Source organism: Malaya genurostris, chromosome 2, assembly GCF_030247185.1.
Source record: "Malaya genurostris strain Urasoe2022 chromosome 2, Malgen_1.1, whole genome shotgun sequence".
In the NCBI taxonomy this organism is placed as follows: Eukaryota; Metazoa; Arthropoda; class Insecta; order Diptera; family Culicidae; genus Malaya; species Malaya genurostris.
Genome location: NC_080571.1, coordinates 244474364 through 244498679, shown reverse-complemented (window position 1 = coordinate 244498679; position 24316 = coordinate 244474364). Strand labels below are relative to the sequence as shown.

Below are 24316 nucleotides of genomic sequence, written 5' to 3'. Positions count from 1 at the left end.
TAATATTTTTGACACTGGTGTGGTGCACTTTCACCCGTTTTGCAATTTCGTTGTACGTGACACCACTTTCTGAGCACCAAGTGTGCAGAATTTTCTTTCGCGTTTCCGGATCAATTCGACTCATCATTGAAACGATAAACCGTACCGAAACCAATCGATTGTGCAGCTGTTATTGACATGTAAACAAACCAAGGCCTAAATTCCACGAAAATAATGGATGGCCAAGACTTTGCTTTTAATATTTTATTCCTCCCCAGGTACGAGATAGGCGTCATGAGATTTCTTCTTTGATACTCGTTGATACCAAACACTCCAGAAAATTTAAATTTTTAATTCTTTGTGATTATGTCATACAACTGAAAATGTTACCATAAATTGATGATCATATTGCCGATGGTATATAGCATACATAATGTTGATAGGTTAGATATTCACGATCAAAACTTATCACAATTTGTTGTGTACCATATCCAAAACCCTGGCAAAGACGGCGTTGGGTTCGCAGGTTCGCAGTACCATCATACCATCATTACACCACTGGCAGGGATACTGCACTACCGAATGTGAAAATTTCATATTTTTTCAAAAAATATTTGTATCTAATTTAGTGCAATTTGAAAAGGTCTAATGCGGCTATGCCGCATCGTTTTTAATGACCTGCTGTCCGACCTCGCTGCCGCTCGTTCGGACTTAACTAAGGGATAGCTCCTAGCTTTGGGTAATCCGGGCAAACGCCCGCAACTAGACAGAGGTGATTTCTGCGGGGGCGCTGCCCCCCCGCAGTGGCCGGCGCTTCCGACGGCGGGTCGCCGGCGCACTCGCGGCCTTCGGCCGTCTCGACCTGAATCATCTATGATGAACAGAATATTGTGCTAGCACTAAGTGAGTTGCTTGTATAAAATGACAGTGTGCTATTTACTACAGAATTTTAAAAATAAAAAATAATAATGCTATTTCACCTAATATTATCGAAATATTTGGACCGGATATAAAATTCACATATTTTGTTCGAGTTTTCCTTGCACAACATCAATAGATCGAAACACAAACGAAAATTTTCATTAGATTAAATTATTGCAAATCCAATTATTACTATGCCAAATGGCATTATGCCAAATGGGATTATGCCAAATGACCATTACGCCAAAAGACCATTATGCCAAATAACTGTTATGCCAAATAACCATTATGCCAAACAGCGTTATGCCAAACGGTATTATGCCAAATGACCTTATGCCAAACGGGCCGCCCACGTTTATTCTTTTGGTCGTACTGGTCATAAAATAGGTAAAATTTTTATCAACCGCTGCACCGTCTTTTACCACTATCACACACTAGTAGCATATATTCGTTACCGTTTCGTTTTCTTTATCGCGAGTACGAAGTAGAACAAAACACGCATCGTTCGTTTTGTGTTTTCTTCTTCCACCGTACCACCACGTACCGGTGTCGTACATATTGTCATTCTATATGGCGATTTGAAAACTTTAACACTCATCGCCCTGTAACTGCGGAACCGAAGGTCGGATCCGGATGAAATTTCACAGTAGCTTTAAAGATAATATGAGCTTTAATTCAAATCAAGATATGTGAAAATCGATTCAAGCATAGCAGAGAAATCGAATCCCGGGTTGGCGGTTCAATGCATAGGGCATTGGTCTAACAAACCAGTTGTCGTATGTTTGAGCCCCGATCTGGAAGGATTCGTAGTGTCAGAAGGATCGTAGCACCAGCCATGCAATGGTTCTGTACACTCTGAATCGGCTGCGAAGTCTGTTGAAACAGAAGGTCAAATTCCACTACAGGAATGTAATGCCAAGGCTTTGCTAGAGAAATCGAAATGAGTTATATTTTTTAAGTTTTTTTGCAACACTTTCAGTGCTTCCGGAACAGGAAAAGGGGGTCCAGTAGTGCCGAATTAAGTTTTTATGCCCACAAACTAACAAGCTTTGCAAACTAGAAGAATTTATCAGACAGTTTTATGGGATTTGTATCAGATTTGACCATCGTTTGTGAAATTGAAATTTATAATTTTTATTTATCACGCTTTAGTTCCGGAACCGAATGTCGGATCTGGATAAAATGTTCTAGAAATTTTTAATTTTTAACCTTTCGTTTGAATCTTAGTTTGTGAAAATCGGTTGAGCTGTTTCAGAGAAAATTGAATGCACTTTTTTCTCAAATTTTCACATATTACCATGTAACTCCGGAACCGAAAGTCAGATCCAAATGAAATTCAATAGCAGGCTATGTGACCATAAGACCTTTTATTTGAATCTTAGTTCATGAAAATCGGTTCAGCCATTTCTGAAAAAAGTGATTGCACAATTTTTTCATTTTTTTGGTGCATATCATCCAATATCTCCGGAACCTGAAGTCAGTCGGGATAAACTTCAATAGCAGGCTATCGGACCATGAGACCCTTCATTTGAATCTTAGTTTGTGAAAATTGGTTCAGCCCTCTCCGAGAAAAGTGAGTGCATATTTTTGTTACACACACATACACACACACACAAACATTTGCTCAGTTCGTCGAGCTGAGTCGAATTGTACATGACGGCTCTCGGTTAAAAAATCAGTTTTCACAGTGATTGTATAGCCTTTCTATATGAGAAAGGCGAAAAGGGTTTTTGCCTTTTTACTTTTTTTCATCTATATAAAAAATAGTTATAGAAATAAATAGAAATAGTCATACACCAATCGATTCAGCTCGACGAACTGAGTAAATGTCCGTGTGTGTGTATGTGTGTGTCTGTATGTGTGTTGTCAACAAAGAGGTCGAGATCTCAGATATGGCTGAACCGATTTTGATCAAACTAGTCGCAAATGAAAGGTCTCCCCGTCACCCAAAACGCTATTGAATGGTTTTGAGATCGGATGCTTACTTTTTGAGTTATACGAAGCTTTATGTCAAAATTTTCAGTTTTTTGACAATGACTGTCACAATTTACCTCGACAACACGTTGTTTTTTGACTCAAATTTCGCTCGAAAATAGCTATCCAACAAGCCATAGATTGTTAAAATCGGTCCAGTTTTAACGGAGATATCGACATTTTTGTGTAAGCGACTTTTCCCCCTATTCCAGCAGTAGGAGTTTTGAGTGCTGTTTGACAAAGCAATGCTTGGGAGCTACGTGAACCATGATTTTTTGTACTGTTACATCCAATTGTTTCTAAATACCAAAAAACTGTGTTTAGTATCCTTTTTCATGACATTTTGCCTCAGACCGATTTTAGCACCGTTCGTTTTTGGCAACATAATTGTTCGAATATGACATATGTAAACCAGATGATGGCAGCATTTTTGAGATGAAAGCAATTCCATAATTATATTGATTTAAACTACTTACAGCAATAAATGCTGAAAGAACATAACACCCATATACTATTCGAATCAGTTCGTCGAGATCAGCAAATGCATGTGTGACAAAAAATTTCACTCAATTTTCTAGAAGATGACTCAACTGTTTTCTACAAACTCAGATTCATATGAAAAGTCGTATGCTCCCAAACAGGGTTCCTGAACTATGTTTGGATCCGACTTCTGGTTCCGGAACTACAGGATGATATGGAAATCTAAGAATCATCTAAGATTCAAAGGAAAAGTTTTATGATCCTATCACACATCTTGCTTTTCAGTCAGATTTTCCGGTTTAGGGTACTCGAGGTGATTAATATAATAATGATTTTTCACATAAATTAATCAGGTTTATCGGGTTTGCAGATTTGGATAGTTCAGTTTTAGTGGTATTCAGTTTTCGATTCGGATTTAATTCGCACTACGATTTTTCAAAGATGTCTACGCTGATTTTCAAACATTTTGAAACAAATGTATACTATACAGCTCCTCAGGTGAATTTATCTGACTTCGACTACACCGACTTTCGAATTCTGGTTCCAGTATCGAATCGTTCCTTAAAGCTCAATCGCTTTCTCAAAAAAAAAGCAAAATCGACAAAGACAAAATTATTAACTGTAGCTTGATACGCTCAACTCTATAGTACGCATCATTTTTACCTTCGAGACATTCATCGCCTTGAATCAATCCAACGCAAATTCGTCCATTTTGAACTTCGTGGTCTTTCGTGGACCTTCCGCGCTACGAAGATCGTTGCAAGCTGATTGACCTAGATTTGCTCTCTGTTCGACGTGACGTCTGTAAGGTCATTTTTGTCACTGATTTCGTATAGACTGTTCAGATCTTCTACAATTGTTACACTTAGATAGTCATCGCCGTACTCGTCGTTTCCAACCATTTCTTAGAATACTCTCATCTAGAACTAACTATGGATATTACGAACCTTTAATAATTACTCCAATGTATTTGACCTTCATCATTCTCGTAATGCTCTAAAAAAGCTGTTTCTCAGTTATCTGTATCGATAGGTTCTAGTAACTAGAATACTATATTCAGTATTAGTTTTCTCTCATCATTGTATAATTTCTAAGTTTTAGTTTTAAGTTATTATGTATTATTTGGATCATTCTAATCTGTTGATGCAAAAGATGAGGAGGTTTTATGCCTGTTGGAGAAAAATTTTTAACTAAACTAGCTCCACTGGGCTTTTCCCTGCTCCACAATTACAAAATGATTAATTTTCAAAATTCATACGGATATAGAAGATGGCAATCCCGAAAAGCTTTAAAGTTGGACTCAAAACTATTGCAATTTTTTCGTCATATGGCCATACGAATCGGTTTGGGTTATACGGGTTCCAGAATACCGGCTCTGGAAGTACCTTAAATAATCGTAAACTCATTGTACCGTAAACCGATTGTCACACTTTTAGATTCAAATTCGATCCGATTTGCAGTTTCGCCATTACAGAGCAATGAGTGATTTAAATCTCAAATTGCCGCTTTGAACGACGGCCATTAAAATAATGAAATGAGAACTAAAACACCGAAGAATATTCATGCGGTTTGATAAAAAAAAAGGTATCATCTCACTGCTAGGTGGATTAAGCACGTTTTTTAATGAATATTTCCTATTTATAAATCGAGATACTCGAAAAATTCTTCAATCCTCAACAAGAAGGCCAATCATAATGTTCTTTTTTGGACATGAGATATCTGTTTAAAGCCTTGATTAACGGAATATTGAAAAAATAACTTAACAAAGGTGATTCGGGCCTATTCTAAACACCGGCAAATTAGAATCGGCAATCGACTTGCCACCCTGATTTTGTTTTCGATGCATTTATAGTCAGTCTGATGCGCTTTCAATCCGATGTACGTTACCATCATCTTCTCAACAAAGTTAGTGGATATTGACTATTTCTTATTAATAATTTTGATGTGTAGGATTTGAATTTTGTGCCGGCGACAGACACGGAAGGTTATGACAGCTTCATGATGACTTTCTGCCAAATACATGAAATTAAATGAATTTATAGATCGTATAACCATACTAGAATAAGTTTCGTGTGATAATCACTGCTCCATTGATTTTGTTCATAAGCAACCCTAGAAAAACCAATTTGAAGACAACGATTAACATCATTCTCTTCTTCTCTTTCAGATTGCCGTTCAAAATAGGCCCCGCAACAGCATGACCCGTCGGCACCATCCGACCTGGTCGGGTGTGCTTTCACATCTGCTGCTGTACACCAGCTGTTGTAGTTCGCTGGTCGCGTGGGCCCAACAAACGATTCCGAACGATGCTTCGAGATACAGTCCGCTGGATCCGTTCAACCGACGCTATAATCCTACCTCAAGCAGCAACCAGCAACAACCTCAAGGTGGTTCCCCACAATTCACCTCACAATACACCCCACAGTCGAGTAATCCCGACCTTCGGAATACCAACTACAATCGAGACTTCTACGGTACCGGTAATGTAGACACAAACAATATCGACAACCGGTTCGATCAGAATCGGGATCGGAATCGAGATGTTCTCTTCCAGAGCAGCACCCCGCGGGATTACAGTGGAAATCGGTTCACAAGTACATTGCGACCACGCGTTAACTACAATCAAGGAGTCAGCAGGAATACTTTTCAAGATTTAGTTAATAATGCATTGGCCAAAGAGATTACTTACTTCGTGGTGGCTTCCCGAATGGTTCGACCTGGCCAAATCTATAAAGTTTCGGTAACGCTACTGGAAACGCAACACCCGTTGGCGGTTCGGGCCAGTATCTCCCGGGATGGTGTTGAGTTGAGCAGCGAACAGAAATCAGTACGCGTTGGTACTCCGGAAGAGCTGCTGATGAGAGTGCCTCCCACTAGCGTAAGAGGCGATTACAAACTGAGAGTAGAAGGATCGTACGAGAATACTTTCGGCGGATATGTGTTCGTAAATGAAACGAAATTGACATTTTCACAGAGATCGATGACAATCTTCGTACAGATGGATAAACCCGTTTACATGCAGGGAGAAATGATTCGATTCCGCACGATTCCGATCACTACCGAGCTGAAGGGTTTCGATAATGCAGTTGATGTGTACATGCTGGACCCGAACAAGCACATTATGCGAAGATGGCTGACCCGACAGTCTAACCTTGGTTCCGTGAGTTTGGAGTATAAACTATCTGATCAGCCGATGTACGGCGAGTGGACGATTCAAGTCACCGCTCAAGGTCAGGTTGAGGAGGCAACGTTTACAGTGGAAGAGTACTATCAAACCAGGTTTGAAGTGAATGTAACGATGCCGGCGTTCTTCTTCCAAACGGACCCGTATATCTATGGAAAGATTATGGCAAATTTCACAAATGGAACTCCAGTTAAAGGAAATCTTACACTGAAAGCTACCATTCGTCCGATCGGTTGGATGAATCCCATGGCTATCAATCACGTGAGTCGAGTTTGGAATACAGGAAATCGACGAGAATTGGACCCGGATGTTCCTTACTACCTGCTGAACAGTGATCCGAATCTGTACAATGCACACAGCACTTACACCAGTCAGTTAGGTCCCGATATCCAAGGTAACGATCAACGATATCAACAGACTGGTGGATTGCAAGATTCGTACATCTATGAGCGACACTATAACTTTGACGAAGAGTGGCCATTTTGGGTGAAGAAACCTATAGATACGGCCGCACAGTGGGACTCTTGGACCAATACCTACCGAGAAAGTTTGCCGTACCTGCGTTACTTCAATGGCACCTATCACTTTCGGTATCCTATGTCTGAACTTGCCAATTTGTTCACAAGTAACATGGCAGGAATGGAAGTTCTAATCACGGCACGCGTCGGGGAACGGTTTTACGATGAAATCATCGAAGGATATGCTATGGCACGCATTTATAACTCGTCGATCCGAATCGCATTCCTCGGAGATTCGCCGCAGGTTTTCAAACCATCAATGCCATTTACACTGTACCTAATTGCAGAATACCATGACGGTTCGGCACTTCCAATCAATCCGTTCTATCCGGGCCGTATGGAAGTTTCCGGTTCTATCGACAGCCGTAGTGGAGGAGGGCGCAATTCCTTCGATATCCGCGAACTTCAAATGTCGGATAAACCCGGAGTCTGGGAGTTGAAAATCGATCTGCGAAATGATCTCAACTTGGAAAATAACAAACAAACCAATGATTTTTTAAACGAAATACAATCGATGCGTCTGTCTGCACTGTATACAAGTGCAACAGGAGAACGCGCTTCGACGGAACTTCTGCTGTTGTCTCACTACTCTCCCAATAATCACAATATCAAAGTTTCAACCAGCACTGTGGATGCCAAAGTGGGCGAATATATCATCTTCCACGTGCAAAGCAACTTCTTTATCAAAGATTTTCACTATATCGTCATGTCTAAGGGAATAGTGCTAATTACAGGACAGGAAATTTTGTCCGGAGGTGTTCGAACGATGTCTATTACGTTGAGTGCGGAAATGGCCCCTGTTGCTACCATCGTAGTATGGCACATTGGTAGATACGGGAAGGTAATCGCAGACAGTCTAACCTTCCCGGTGAACGGTATTTCGAGAAACAACTTCACGGTGCTGATCAATAATCGGAAGGCACGTACGGGCGAGAAGGTGGAGGTTGCAATCTATGGAGAAGCCGGCTCGTACGTTGGTTTGTCCGGTATTGACAAAGCGTTCTACTCGATGCAGGCCGGTAATGAATTGACTTACGCAAATGTGATAACAAAAATGGCCACGTATGATGAACAAACAAACGGAACACTGAAAAAGACATGGATTTCTCACGAAGGAGATCCGGATGAGTTGGTGTATTACCCTAGCTCTACGTTTGGAATCGATGCCAATAGAACATTTGAGTATTCCGGATTGGTGGTGTTTACGGATGGAGTTATTCCGATGCGACCACTCACATGTGATCCAGCCTTGAACTACAGCGAGTGCTTGAACGGGCGATGCTACCGAATGGACAAGAGATGTGATGGATACTTGGATTGCGAGGATGGCACAGACGAAGCTGGTTGTGACAGAAGTAATAGTACAGCTCTTACAGAATTCCGAAAGTATCGGTTTAACAGAATTCTTCGACACTACGAAAATGTGTGGCTATGGAAGGACATTAACATCGGTCCTCACGGAAGGTACATATTCAATCTGGAAGTTCCGAAGGTACCGGCACTTTGGATGGTGTCTGCGTTCGGTGTTAGCGCAACAAGTGGATTTGGCATGATTAGAAAACCTATCGAGTACGTCGGAATTCAGCCATTCTTCATCAACATCGAAATGCCGACAGTCTGTCGTCAAGGGGAACAAGTCGGTATTCGTGTTGCCGTGTTCAACTATCAAACAGTGGATATCGAAGCAACGGTGGTTCTTCACAGTTCGCCTGACTACAAATTCGTACACGTCGGAGAAGATGGAATTGTTCGTTCCTACAATCCACAAACATCGTTCGGAGAACATCAGTTCTACATCTATCTGCTGGCTCAAGACTCCACTAACGTGTATCTACCGATTGTACCCACCCGTCTGGGTGAAATTGAAGTAACCATTCATGCTTCAACACTGCTTGGAGCCTACCAACTGAGCCGTAAAATCCGAGTAGAAGCAGATGGTCTCCCACAGTATCGTCACCAGTCTACGTTGCTAGATCTCAGTAACCGTGCTTACTTCTTCCAATACATGCACGTGAATGTCACAGAAACTCCGATTATTCCGTACGAAATTGATCGTTACTATGTATTCGGTTCCAACAAGGCTCGCATTTCCATAGTTGGCGATGTAGTCGGAGCTATCTTCCCAACAATGCCCGTGAACGCAACTTCATTGCTAGCTCTCCCAGTGGATTCAGCCGAACAGAATATGTTCAGTTTTGCGGCTAATTTTTACACCATTCAATACATGCGTGCTATCAAACAGCGAAACAAGCGTACGGAGAAACAGGCGTTCCATTATATGAACATCGGCTATCAAAAACAATTGAGTTACCTTACGCCGGAAGGATCGTTTTCTCTATTCCGCGCCGACTGGAACCAATCGGCATCTTCGGTGTGGCTGACGGCTTACTGTGCCCGTATCTTTGCGGAAGCATCGTTCTACGAATACGAAAACTTTATCTACATTGATCCGGTGGTCGTGCAGAAAAATATTTACTATTTGCTAAGACACCAGACGGAGGAGGGCTCGTTCTGGGAGGTCACCTGGTTACCGGATCGGAAGGTAAATCGGTCCTCGGAAAATCCTCAAAATGAGATCATTCGTACGAAAAACATAACACTGACGGCACAAGTTTTAATAACACTTTCATCGGTGAAAGATTTAGCTGGGGTAAGAACCACATGCTGTTAGAAGGAATTGACGAAGTTATATAATTGCTGATTTTTTATTATTTTAGATACTTGGCTCAAGGGTGTCACTAGCGGAGCAGAAAGCATCAAGGTACATAGAGCGGAATCTGGGTCTGATTAAAGAATATGCGTCACCATACGAAATCTCAATTGTTAGTTATGCCCTTGCCAAGGCAAAGGCACCCCAAGCGGAGCACGCGTTCAAAATTTTAGCTAGTCGGATGAGAACAATTGGTAAGTTTAGATCTCTCTCATTTTCGTTTTGCCTTTCTCAGCAATCACTTGAAAAATCTAATAAAAATTGACCTGGAAGGCCAAGTGTCATATATCATTCGACTCAGTTTGTCGAGTTGAGCAATGTCTCTGTGTGTCAAATAATCTCACTAGGTTTCGGCAGAACCTATTTCCACAAACTTTGGTTCAAATGAAAGGCCACGGAATTCCTGAATTTGATCCGGATCCGACTTCCGGTTCTGGAGCTATAGGGTAAAGTGTGATAAATATTGTACGTAAACAAATTTCTAAACTGGACTCAAAACTACACCAATTGGTACAGGCCCGTATCCAGGGTTTCGTTTCGGGAGGGACCCAGATCAAAAATAAATTGCCAGTTTCAGGTTCCGGAAGTAGCGGTCGAAAACTCCAAAATGAACTTCACATCGATTTCTTGATAGTTTGGAACAGATAAGCGCAAGGAGATCGTGATAGTTCGAGGAAGCCTAATTGGGTGAATAATGTGGATGGGGAAGCAATTGGAATCGTTGATGATTGCGTTGCTCATATGTACAGGCACACTGTCTATCTTTTCGTTATACAATCGCTCCAATAATGCACGCATATTGATTCACTGTCGATAGTTTATTTTTCCTTTTTCAAGGCAGTTCATGAAAAGTATGCCATGACATTCCCAGATAACCGACGTCATGAACCCATTGAGCCTCCCTAGACTGTCTCGGAACACTCATTCCGGCTTTAGTTCATTGTTGGATAATCATTAGATTTCTTGGCGTGTAATAATGGATCCAGGTTTCGTCAGTAGTTATAAAAAAGTCCAACCGCATTTGCAGCGGCATATTCTAACACGTTTCCGAAGTGCGCTCGCGTTGGTCTTTTCAGTTCTGAGTATCTATTCGCGGCATCCAGCGGATATCTTTTTTATCTGCAGAATCTTACTCAAACTATGGTAAATGCGCTATGTACTAATCCTTGTTGCATCTGTTGGCTCGCGCACCTTCTATTTCCAGTCATCCAGCACCATCTCGTGTAGTTTTGACATTGTCCTTTATAAGCGCATCAAAGTACCTGCCACTACGGCTTCATCGGTAGTGGAGTCTCGATCACCACGAAATTCTCGAAAACACAATTTCACGGTGCAATCTAAAGGAGCACTAGACTCATGATATCATGTCATAATTTTTGTTTGGCTTCCTCCGCCGTTTGCCTCCCAAAGTTTTTTTAAACCAAAAGTCTTTAACCAAAAACTTTCTATGTATAAGAAATAAATGTGTGAATAGTATGTAAAAAGCAATCTGTGATTTGATTTCCATTTTCGGGAGGGGCCAGGGCCTTGGGCCCCTCCTCTGGGTACGTGCCTGAATTGGTAGCCGTCCAAACAAACCGATTCCAGCTATCCTAGTTACTGGTTTTCGATTGACAACGGGAAATAATAGTCTTATGTTCAAAAATGGATCTTACCCACTTTACTCAGAGATTGCAGAACCGATATTCTCAATCTTAGGGTCAAATGGAAGGTCTTATGATCCTACCGAAAATTACTGCATAATTTAAAACTCAAAAAAAAATTACATCGTCGTTTAGAGTACGATGTCAAAATCGTATAAAATCTTTAAAACTTGGAAACAAAAAAAAACAAACTAGTAGAGTTTGTACGTCATGTTAGTTGATGGCCATACGACCCGAGTTCGATTATACTAGTTCTCGTGTTCCAGTGCCGGAAGTATCTACAATAATGGAACTCATTTTGTTTTCGCGTGGATGGCTAAACCGATCAGAGGACTGTTTTATTTATTTTTTTTGTTGTAAGAATTTGACCCTTGTTTTATACCGTGAAAGATTGAAATCGAACTCAGATGACACTCGATTGAATGACCGTTGTAAGCCGATAATCGCACCGTTTATCTCGTAGTTAGTGCGGCGTAAAGGAAGTCGAAGAAAAGCTTTGTTGTGGAGATCTCGAGGACGAACATTGATATTGACTTCACGGAGCAAAGCGGGGCAGTCGATCCTATCGTTCAAAACATCTGCTATCATTAAAGTACGCGATAGTTCCCGTCTTACTTGCAGTGTGTCTAGACCAATTAGCAATCCGCGACTTTCATGGCTCGGTAGTTGATGAGGATTGGTCCAAGGTAAACGGCGAAGAGCGAATCAAACGAATCTATGTTGAATCGACTCGATTCTATTAACGCCACTAAGGTAGTGAGGGTTCCAAACAGCTGAACAATATTCCAGAGTAGAGCGAACGAGTGAACAATATAGGGATGTCAAGCAGTAAACATCCGTAAAATGCTTAGACATTCTCACTATCATCACATCCCGATCATGAATTGCTCAATAAAGTATTCAAATTTCAAAGGCATTTTTTTTATCGTAAACGTAATCATCGAGCATTTTTTTGGATTAACGGTCATGGGATTCAATGTGCACCAATCCGAAAAGATTGCCATTTGTCGATGAAGAAATGTCGCTGGTATATCTTAAGGTCATCTGCAAAAGATATGCGCGGTCCATCCAGAGAAAAATCAACGTCGTTAAAGTACAGCAAGGCTCCACTGCGGAATTCCAGATGTTGCAGCAAACTCTTCCGAAAGACAATCGTCAATATCAACCACAAGATGATGATTCCTGTGATATGATTGTACCCATCGAAAAACGTTTGTACCAAAACCAAGTCGATCCAATTTTGCTATTGTTATGTTATGGTTAATTTTATCGAAGGCAAGGGAAAGATCGGTATAGATTACGTCCGTCTGAAAACCATTTGACATGGCGTTTTATTAAGCACTGACGAGCCGAAGGCGAAACGCAAAGAAATAGTTTTATTATAGGTTATACTAGTTAATGCACAAACAATCTCTTTGGCTTCTTTCAAGAATCGAAGAGAAACATGTTGAATAAAATACCACAGTATTATATATGTGAATATGATTGGTATGAGAAAGGCATCATTATGCCACTAGGTGCATTAAAACAGGTTTTTATACTGGTTTACATACAATCGTGACAAAATTCACGGGTTGTGCACTGCTTCTGCGGTATGATATCAGATGTAACAGTTCGTTGTACGTGAAAACTTAAGATTCCGGAATGAATATTCGCTTGTAAATCCGCTTCGAAGTTGCAATTGAGGTAGCAATTTGTTTTCAACTGTCATAAGCATAAGCCACTGAAGTCTCTCCTGACGATGTGTATACAAGTTCTTACAGAGTCAAACGTGACAGGGAGCAGTGAATCTCAGAGCTGAGCTGGGTAATTCCTTCTCTTATTGCATCTTTGCAATAACTCATGTGCACGGAAAAGACACTAAGGAGTGTATCGAAAATAAGCTATCCAGAAATTTTTCTTTCAAATTATGATAAAAAATGATATTTTATTCAAATTAAAAATTGATCCTTTCTTGTACGAGGTTAAACTTGAGCATGATGAAAACCGGATGAAATTTAAGTTATTCCTTCACGAATTTTGATCGAACGCTCTTCCTCAAGTTCCGGACAAGTGTTGCATCGCATTTTTTGGACGCTTGAGCCCAATTTTTTTTAATTTCTGCATGTTCCCAGTTGCCTTACCAGTCTTCCTGAAAACCCTCTTCACGATTGCCCAGTAACGTTCGATGGGTCGAAACTGAGGGTAATTTGATGGATTGATATTTTTCTCAACGAAATTTATACTTTTTTCCGCAAGCCAATTGAGAGTGGTTTTGGTATAGTGAGCCGACGCTAAATCCGGCCAAAACAGTGGAGGTGTACTATGCTTCTTATCTAAAGGCAGCAATCTCTTCTGGAGACACTCAGATCGATAGATTTTTGCATTTCTAGTTCCGGTAGTGTAAAAAATGTTTGACTTAAACCACAGGAACGTATTGCTAGCCATACCAGTACCTTTCGATCGAATTTCTCCACTTGAATCGATCTGTCCGCATCGCTCACATTCTCCCCAACGACGACAGTAAAGTATTGTGGACCTGGAAGGGTTTTTGAGTATTCCTTTACATAACTCTCATCGTCCATCAAAACGCATGCATCCGGACACTGCAAAAGACGAGAATACAATTTCCGGGCCCTTGTTGCTGCTCGCTTCTGCTGTTCTACACTTTGTTACGAGATTTTCTGCTTCTCATAGGTCTTCAGGTGATTTCGCCTCTTGATACACTGGATCATTTCGACACTCGTTCCTGCTTTTTTTTTTGGCCGAATCACGTATTGACATTGCTTTGTTCTTCATGATTAGAGATACCACTTTCTGGTCCAGTTTCGGGTTGAAAGAATCGGGTTTTTGGCCTCTTCCTTGTAGCTCATTCAAAGAATAGTGTTTTTTTATTTAAAAGGTATTTTTATTCCGGCCTATTTGCGTACAAGCTTTACGTGGCCGAATTAGCCGATTTTTTAAATAATGCATTTTTTGAATACATGCGTACAACACAAATGTAGATGGATAGCTTATTTTCGATACACTTCTTAACACAGCGACAAGAAATACACAGACGAGAGAATTTTAAGTTGGATGTATATGACTTACCTTACCTTACCTAACAACTATAGCCCTGGGGTGTCCTTTGCTGTATCAAGCATACGTCTCCATATAACTCAGTCCATGGCTGCTCGTTGCCAGTCACGCAAGGCATGGATGCTTCGTAAATCGCCCTCAACTTGGTCGATCCACCTTGCTCGCTGCGCTCCTTTTCTTCTTGTCCCAGTCGGATTAGATTTAAGAATCATTTTCACTGGGCTGTCATCCGACTTCCTTATACGCCGTCTTCCATCTGCACTCCGTAATAGATGGTCCGCAGCACCTTTTTTTCGAGAACACAAAGGGTTCGTTGGTCCTCTGCCAACATAGTCCAGGTCTCGTGGCCATATAGAACAACCGGTCTAATGAGCGTTTTGTAGATAGTCAATTTCTTGCGGTGGCGTACTTTTCTCAACCGAAGGGTTCTTCTAAGTCAAAAGTATTTATTCGATTTCGTACCAAAATACGCCTCTGAATTTCTATGCTTGTATCATTATCGATGGTCACCATTGAGCCCAAATACACGAACTCTTCAACCACCTCGATATCGTCACCGTCTATCAATATTCGGGAGGCGTAGTGTTTCTTCTCTAGAGCCTTTTCCTCTTATGTATTTTATTTTGATGCATTTATGACCAGTCCGTTACGCCTAGCTGCGGTTTTCAGTCCGATGTATGTTTCCATCATCTTCTGAAGGTTTCGTGACACAATATCAACATCGTCAGCGAAGCCAAAAACTGTACGGACTTTCGGAAGATCGTGCCTCTCGTGTCGAACCTCGCTCTTCGAATCACACCTTCCAAAGCAATATTGAACAAGATACAAGAGAGTCCATCACCTTGCCGTAGCCCTCTCCGAGATTCGAAGAGACGCGAGAGCGAATCAGATACTCGGACGTAGCACATCACTCTATCCATCGTTGCTTTGGCCAATCGCGTCAGTTTATCCGGAAAACCGTACTCGTGCATGATCTGCCATAACTGTTCTCGATCGATTGTGTCGTATGCCGCTTTGAAATCAATGAATAGGTGATTCGTGGGTACGTTGTATTCACGACACTTCTGGAGTACTTGTCTTATCGCGAATATGTGGTTCGTAGTGGCGCTAGCTCCAGTAAATCCCGCTTGGTACGGCCCTACGAATTCCTTAGCTATTGGTGATATACGATGGCAAAGCATTTGGGAGAGTACCTTGTAGGCGGTGTTCAACAATGTGATTGCGCGATAATTGCAACAATCTAGCTTATCGCCCTTTTTGTAGACGGGACATACCACTCTATCCATCCATTCCTGCGGTAGAATTCCTTTTCCCAAATCTTAGAAATCATTCAGTGCAGCGCTCTAGTCAGTGCCTCTCCTCCATGTTTGAGCAGCTCGCCTGGTAACTGGTCATTCCCCGCGGCTTTGTTGTTTCTCAGCTTGCCGATCTCCTTACTTATCTACGACAGATCAGGTGATGGGAATCTGTCGTCGGTCGAGCGTGCACATAGATTGATTTCTGTGTCGTTCTCTTCATCTTGTGCTTCGCCATTCAGATGCTCGTCATAGCACTGCTTCCACCTGTCGATCACCTCACATTCGTTCGTGATAAGGTTACCACTGATATCTCTGCACATTTCGGCCTGTGGCGTGTAGCCTCTACGTGAACAGTTCACCTTCTCATAGAACTTCCGTGTGTCATTTGCGCGGTACAGCTGTTCCATCGCTTCGCGATCTTGGTCTTGCTGCTGGCGCTTTTTCCTCTGGAAAACCGTGTTCTGTCTGTTCCACGCCTGTCTGTATCGTTCCTCGTTCGATCTCGTGCGGTGTTGCAGCATCCTCGCCCTTGCTGCCTTCTTCTCTTCGACCAACAGCTGATATTCGCCGTCAAACCAGTCATTTCTTCGATTCGATAACCTCGTACCTAGTACGGTTGCAGCAGTGCTACTTACGGCTGACCATATATTCCTCCAGTAATCTTCAAGAGCTGCTGTTCCATTGGTAGCACTAGCTCCAGTTGTTGCGCGTATTCCGCTGCAGTACGAACGCTACGTAGCTGCTCGTGATTAAGTCCCGGCATTCCTGTGCGACGAGTGTTGTACATCGTCGATAATTTTGAGCGCGTACAAACTGCAACAAGATAGTGGTCCGAATCAATTTTAGCACTGCTGTAAGTGCGGACATTGATCACGTCGGAGAAGAATCGCCCGTCGATTTGATTTTCCGTATGTTGATCAGGTGATCTCCAGGTGGCTCTGTGGATATCTTTGCGGGGGAAGGCGGTGCTTCGGACTACCATTCCTCGGGAGGCTGCAAAGTTCACGCATCGTTGGCCGTTGTTATTTGTTGCCGCGTGCTGGCTCTCCAGCCCGATCACAGGCCTGTACATTGCCTTCCGGCATACCTAAGCATTAATGTCGCCGATGACGAGTTTTACATCCCGCCGTGGACAGCTGTCGTAGGTTCGTTCAAGCTGCGCATAAAATGCTTCCTTCTCGTCATCGAATCTCGTTTCGTGCGGGCAGTGCACTTTGATGATGCTGTAATTGAAGAAGTGGCCCTTGATCTTCAATACGCGCATCCTATCACTGATTGGCTGCCACCTAATAATGCGTTGGCGAAACTCGCCCAACACTACAAATCTCGTTACTAAAACACTGGTTGTGGCACAGTTCTGATAGAAGGTAGCCACTCGATGCCCGCTTTTCCACACCTTCTGTCTCTTTCCAACAAAGTTCCTGTAGTGCTACGACATCGAAACCGCGAATTTGGAGCTCATCATGCAGCATTCGATCATATGCTGGGATACCAAGCAATTTGCAGTTCCATGTGCCAAACATCAAAACCGATTATTCCGAGTCGTGACCGACTGCCTCACCGCTGCTAGACATACACCTCATACAATACAACCATATCGACCAGGATTTTTCAACATCGAAATCTTCGACATTTTCAGCGAAGGTAAAAAGATGAGAACGCTCGGCCAATTAAGATAATGACCGAATATGTTTTACCAAATTGGATTTGACAGCCGTAACTGAAAAAAGGCCGGGCGGATAACATTGAGAACAGACGCTGTTTCGAGCTGCCCCTAACATGGGAAACAGACGCTCGGATAGGCTCGCTCTCTGTGAAGAGAAGACAACCGACAAGGCGTTCATAGAATTGAGTTAATACAACGTAGATAGCATCGAAGAATCCTCATCAACCATCGAGATATGAACGTTACGGGTTACTAATTGATCTTGACACACTGCAATTGCAAGGAAAATTTTAAAACTTTAGCAGGCTTTTTTGATTGAAAAATTTTTGAACGACAGGATTTACCACCTCGCTCTGTGCGGTCAGGCTTATAATGTTCCTCCTCGAGCTCTCCGTATCAGCGTATTTCTCATGTCATACTGATTATCAAGTAAACAGTACTCTTATTGACTAATAAAGAAATTAAGTCATGCAACTTTCAGCGAATGTAGTCGGGTGCTTTAACTCCAGCAACTAAACATTTCTCCTTTTTCATTGCAGCCGACCTTGCCTATTGGGGTAATGACGAGGTGCCGCAGCCACCGAGTAAACTGGAAAATCAGAAGTACTTCAACCTACCGCGATTGCCTTATAAGTACGATTCCATCAACATTGAAACGACGGCGTACGCGCTACTGACCTACGTATCACGTCAGGAAACATTTACCGTTGAGCCGATCGTACGTTGGCTGAACTCCCAGCGTCTAACCGATGGTGGTTGGGCTTCCAGTCAGGACACCGGCATCGCCATGAAGGCTCTTGGCGAATACAGTACCAGAAATCGTATTGCCGATGTAACCACACTTTCCTTGACCGTGGAAGCCACCTCACTGCCTGGACAGTCAAAGATTTTGCATATCGGAAGAAATAATCTTGCCGCGATTCAGAGTATCGATGTAAGGATGCTATGGTATTTTGAAATCAAACATATCTATAACTGTTTTTGTACTGTTCTTATAGATACCGAATGCATGGGGTACCGTGAAGGTGCAAGCTAGAGGTGTTGGCTACGCAATTCTGCAGATGCATGTAGAATACTCGGTAGATTCGACGAAGTTCCAAACCAGTCCACCAGTTACAGCTTTCGATCTGACTACACGAACCATCTTCCACGGCAGAAATCAGTCGCATATCAGCTACGTGATTTGTCAAAGGTTGTACTTCAGCGATAACGATTTTCAGTTCATATTAACTGCATGTTTCATGTTTTTTGTTTTTGTAGATGGACCAACACACAAGAATCGATTCGATCCGGTATGGCTGTTCTGGACGTTGCCGTTCCCACTGGATACATGATTCAACAACAGAAACTAGATCGATATATTCTAAGCAAACGAGTGCGGAATCTGCAACGAGCTCGGTATCAAGAACGCAAAGTCTTGTTCTACTTTGATTACGTAAATAACCGCCTAGTCGTAACTTTCTCCGCAAGTTTGAACTAAAAATTATTTCATTCTTTCAGTTGGATGACGAATATGTGTGCGTAAACTTTACCCTCGAACGCTGGATGCCCGTTGCCAACATGTCCCGTTACCTGCCGATACGAGTGTACGATTACCATGCCCCTGGTATGATTCCATCGTTGATTGTTAAATTCTAACTTCTAATATGCTCTCATATTCACAGAACGCTTCAACGAAACTTTGTTCGACTCCTTGCAAACCTATCTGTTGAACATCTGCGAAGTATGCGGTAGCTCTCAGTGTCCGTACTGTTCGATCTACAACACTGCCATTCGGAATCCGGTGTCGGTGTTGTTACTACTGGTCACCAGCATACTGATTGTGGCCCGTCACTATCGAATAGTCAATCCCAGCAGTTGGATTTTTTGGAATGATTAGGAAGTAGAATCGATCGACTGCTTTATCAAAGACAAGATAAAATCTGCCACACGAGAACAGCTCTTTTAATTGTTTAAGCCAGACGTGTAAATAACTCGAATTCGCTAACACACGAATTTCTGCTAGGAAACTGCATGCGAACAGAATGTGCGATTTTTTGTTTGTTTGTTCTAAGACTCGTGAAATGTTTTTATAGTATTGTAGATTCGCATTCATATCGCACTGTTCTTGCATGATTCCATCCAAGGCATTTGTTTTGTACAATTATCTGTTCATTATTTAAAGCAATCTGTACAAGCCGATGGAATAGTATTTAGTTTACATTTCTTTTCTTCAACAAAAAAAGAATCTCAATCTGTAGAAAAATGCGACATTTTGCAAGTGTTAGTCTCATTAAGTGCTAGCAAAGTTACGCAAAATTTAACAGAAGGAAGTCTAAGCAGTAATAGTTATTGTTTTATCTTTTATAATCTTTTCGTAGTGCGAATTTTATTCGTTTCTTAGGTTTTATAGAATTAAACTCACGCAACAGAAATCTTCAGGCCGTCCAAATTATCTGGTCATAAGTTTTGTATTATGTTAAGACACTTAATTTTAATCAATTAAACGAAACCCATCCATTGAAGTAACTTAAATAGAAATGAATTGTCGATATATAAGGTTCAGTTTTATCGGTAAAAATCTCGACTATCAGGAAGAAATCATATCGTACTGCAAAGTTCAGCTTGTAATCCAGTATCAGCGCTTTTTAGGCAAACAATACAAACAGATGTTACAAATTGTCAGGTGCCTTAACCAGTCCGAAATAATCAATCTAGGAAGAAGGGATAGAGAGCAATTTTTGATAGGTTCTCGTTTAGGAAGAAATGTCAACGAGATGGAAAGATAAAGTATTTTCTATGATGACGTTTCTTCACAGCATTCACAGAACGTGCTGTTATTGCAATAGCAGCAATAGTAATTGAAAAGATCTTTTTTTTTCAAATAAATATGTGAAAATTAAAGTCGTGTTTTTGTACAAGAAACAACTCTCACTGTCTTAATCGTTTTCCTAAAAGGGTAAACCTCATACCGTGGATTATACATCCCAATTCCAACGTTGGTCAATTATGATGGTGTCAATTTTCTGACTGAAAACAGAATGTCTCCATATTGTTTGGCAATGACTCGTCCTTTAATTAATGGATTGTGATAAAATTGAATTTCATATTTAGCTCTAAAAAGTAATACCGATGAAAAATTAGCTCGAAATTTATTCAAGACTGCTGTTATAACCACGCGATAACTTGTAGCGAATGCACCTAGTTTCATTTTATCCTTGAAGTCAACCTATCAAACAGAGACAGCAGATCTTACTTACTTGCTGATGGTTTTCGTATATGGGATGACTGAGAGCACCACACGGTGGTGAATCCGGGAACTTTTTGATCAAGGTACACTGAGCAAAATACCATAGTAACCGTAGCCTGTTTTCCATTGTCATTTCAACTATACGCTTAAATAGTAGCAATAATCATGATATATGACTATTCACCATCTGTATTGTATAAATTACTAGACAACAAAGACTACGACTTGAATAAACTATTTGTATTTATGACTTTTCTGGCATGGTCATCCTGACAATGGTAGTCATCTCAAATATAAGAACAAATAGTTAAACTCACAATTTCTAGTAAGGTGAAATTGCTCTCGAGCCTTGATATATATGAGGAGCTGAATAGTTATCGCTACCATGTAAATATGTACACAGTATAATAATGTTACCATAAATAGATACATGGTTTAAATGAAATTATGAAGTTTGAAAACACTATTCATGTAGTCCATATCAACAGAATTTATGTAGTAAGCACATTATCGTATAGTGTTTTTTAACCGACTATGTTTTTCATTTGTGCTGACTATACAAATTGTCAATAAACGGGTGTACTTTGTTATTGTCACATAAAGTTACAATACAGCAGACAATTTCGTAACACATCAGCGAATGATTTGAAAAAATGTATATTGTGACTTATATTGTGCAATTTGGAAGGTCTTGCAGGTGAGTAAATTTTGTAGCCTTACTAGTTTCCGTCGTTGAAATTAAATTTTTCAACAATTTTCCCGGCAATGGCTGTTTTCTAGTGAAATCGACGTCCTGTATAATTTTTATTGTTCTTTATCGGTCGCTGTAGAAACAACATCAAGCGATTGATTAAAAACGATGAACAGCATCCGATTCCCGGATTCAAATCGCTCGAATCCGACGGAAAAAATAACAATATACGGCAGGTGGGTATTGAGGTTTGTTTCTGGACTTGGCTATTAATTTCTTCCATTTCTTCTTCAGGAAAAACTTCACCGAACAGAACCTGGGATCAACAGTTGCAACCAAGCAATGCTGCTCCGTGTCTACGTTGATAATCAATATTTCACCAGGCACATCATCATAATAAAATTGTAATAATTGCAAAAATAAAATAGAATTCAATGAAACTATTTTGTTGTTCTTGTTCTAGACTTCAAATTCATAAAACTTTTTAACATTAGCTCATGTTTTGCTGATCTTCAGCATTGTTGAATCAACCACTGCCTTCAGTTTCGAAATAACTAGAAGTGAAATGTCAAAAATACCATGGCTCTGGTTATAGCGAAAACCACAATGTAAATAAAGATTCGGTCATGGTTAGCCTAACCATCTCAATCGTATTAGTTATTCATACAATATACTGTTCAATATTACTATTCTAGAGCCGATACCATTTATAGTAAACATGAACTTGACTATTGTTGAAATCATCTGATTTAATAGTCGGCTGAAAACCACTATACTCGCATGGTCAGGTTGGCCCTCTATATAGTAACTGTTACCATAATATTTTTCTGAGTGTAGTATTGATTGCAATACAGAGAACGTAAGGGCAAATTCAGGAGTGTTCTAATTCTACACTCAGAAAAATATTATGGTAACAGTTACTATATAGAGGGCCAACCTGACCATGCGAGTATAGTGGTTTTCAGCCGACTATTAAATCAGATGATTTCAACAATAGTCAAGTTCATGTTTACTATAAATGGTATCGGCTCTAGAATAGTAATATTGAACAGTATATTGTATGAATAACTAATACGATTGAGATGGTTAGGCTAACCATGACCGAAACTTTATTTACATTGTAGTTTTCGCTATAACCAGACCCATGATATTTTTGACATTTCACTTCTAGTTATTTCGAAACTAAAGGAAGTGGTTGATTCAACAATGCTGAAGATCAGCAAAACATGAGCTAATGTTAAAAAGTTTTATGAATTTGAATTCTAGAACAAGAACAACAAAATCGTTTCATTGAATTCTTTTTATTTTTGCATCAAATCAAATGATGATGTGCCTGGTGAAATATTGATTATCAACGTAGACACGGAGCAGCATTGCTTGGTTGCAACTGTTGATCCCAGGCTCTGTTCGGTAAAATTTTTCCTGAAGCAGGAATGGGCAGCATGGAAGAAATTAATAGCCAAATCCAGATGCAAACCTCAATACCCACCTGCCATATATTGTTATTTTTTCCGTCGGATTCGAGCGATTTGAATCCGGGAATCGGATGACGTTCGTCGTTTTCATCAACCGCTTGATGTTGTTCCTACAACGACCTATAACGAATAATAAAAATTATACAGGACGTTGATTTCACTAGAAAACAGAAACGTTACCGGCAAAATTGTTGAAAAATTTAATTTCAACGACGAAAACTAGTAAGGCTACAAAATTTACTCACCTGCAAGACCTTCCAAATTGCACAATATAAGTCACAATATACATTTTTTTTAAATCAATCACTGATGTGTTACGAAATTGTCTGCTGTATTGTAACTTTATGTGACAATAACAAAGTACACCCGTTTATTGACAATTTGTATAGTCAGCACAAATGAAAAACATAGTCGGTTAAAAAACACTATACGATAATGTGCTTACTACATAAATTCTGTTGATATGGACTACATCAATAGTGTTTTCAAACTTCATAATTTCTTTTAAACCATGTATCTATTTATGGTAACATTATTATACTGTCGACATATTTACATGGTAGTAATAAATATTTAGCTCCTCATATATATATATATATATATATATATATATATATATATATATATATATATATATATATATATATATATATATATATATATATATATATATATATATATATATATATATATATATATATATATATATATATATATATATATATATATATATATATATATATATATATATATATATATATATATATATATATATATATCAAGGCTCGAGAGCAATTTCACCTTACTAGAAATTGTGATTTTAACTATTTGTTCTTATATTTGAGATGACTACCATTGTCAGGATGACCATGCCAGAAAAGTCATAAATACAAATAGTTTAGTCAAGTCGTAGTCTTTGTTGTCTAGTAATTTATACAATACAGATGGTGAATAGTCATATATCATGATTGTTGCTACTATTTAAGCGTATAGTTGAAATGACAATGGAAAACAAGCTACGGTTACTATGATATTTTGCTCAGTGTAGTTGCATAATTTATGTCAGTTTTAAAATTTAAATCTAGAAATTATAACAAAATAAACTGGCAGCCCCAGCAGCGTTTTATCTGTGTTTCAAATATAGAAAAAAATAGAACGGCAATGTATACAGTAGAACTGATCGAAAAAATAAAACTAAAACGGATTGCTGGGGATACGTTTGTTTCAGTTTCATTTACATTATAGACCACCCAAATGAATCTTGCAGCTGCTGAATTTGTTCTAAGAACTTCGATTTTTACAATGTATTGAAACTTCTTATTGGGGTCTTTTCCAAGTCCCTGCTAGGCCGCCATGTTTTCGTGACCATCATCTTTTCCGCAAAGACGAAAACAACGAAGAAGTATATAAGTTCGTTGTTGCTAAATATCTGTGATATTTAGCTGTGAAAGTTGATTTTTTTATGTTTGATTATAAATGTGATATCGT

The 24316-nt window shown here is 40.1% G+C and overlaps 1 protein-coding gene and 1 long non-coding RNA gene across 2 annotated transcripts in view; one reads left to right on the top strand and one right to left on the bottom strand.

The window, feature by feature from the left end:
• Nucleotides 1–20316, top strand: part of LOC131428471 (CD109 antigen) — an 88224-nt gene extending 67908 nt beyond the window's left edge. The window contains exons 2-8 of the mRNA XM_058592440.1: nucleotides 5522–9706; nucleotides 9774–9960; nucleotides 17973–18367; nucleotides 18432–18625; nucleotides 18694–18868; nucleotides 18934–19039; nucleotides 19098–20316. Of these exons, the coding sequence (XP_058448423.1) occupies nucleotides 5552–9706; nucleotides 9774–9960; nucleotides 17973–18367; nucleotides 18432–18625; nucleotides 18694–18868; nucleotides 18934–19039; nucleotides 19098–19312 (5427 nt within the window). The 5' untranslated portion in view covers nucleotides 5522–5551 and the 3' untranslated portion in view covers nucleotides 19313–20316. The remainder of the gene's footprint in view (nucleotides 1–5521; nucleotides 9707–9773; nucleotides 9961–17972; nucleotides 18368–18431; nucleotides 18626–18693; nucleotides 18869–18933; nucleotides 19040–19097) is intronic.
• Nucleotides 20317–22638: 2322 nt separating this feature from the next.
• On the bottom strand, nucleotides 22639–23386 carry LOC131432777 (uncharacterized). Its single transcript, XR_009229965.1, has 3 exons — nucleotides 23074–23386; nucleotides 22843–22948; nucleotides 22639–22775 (listed from the first exon to the last, which is right to left on the bottom strand). It is a non-coding gene; the product is annotated as an uncharacterized LOC131432777 (long non-coding RNA).
• Nucleotides 23387–24316: the final 930 nt, after the last annotated feature.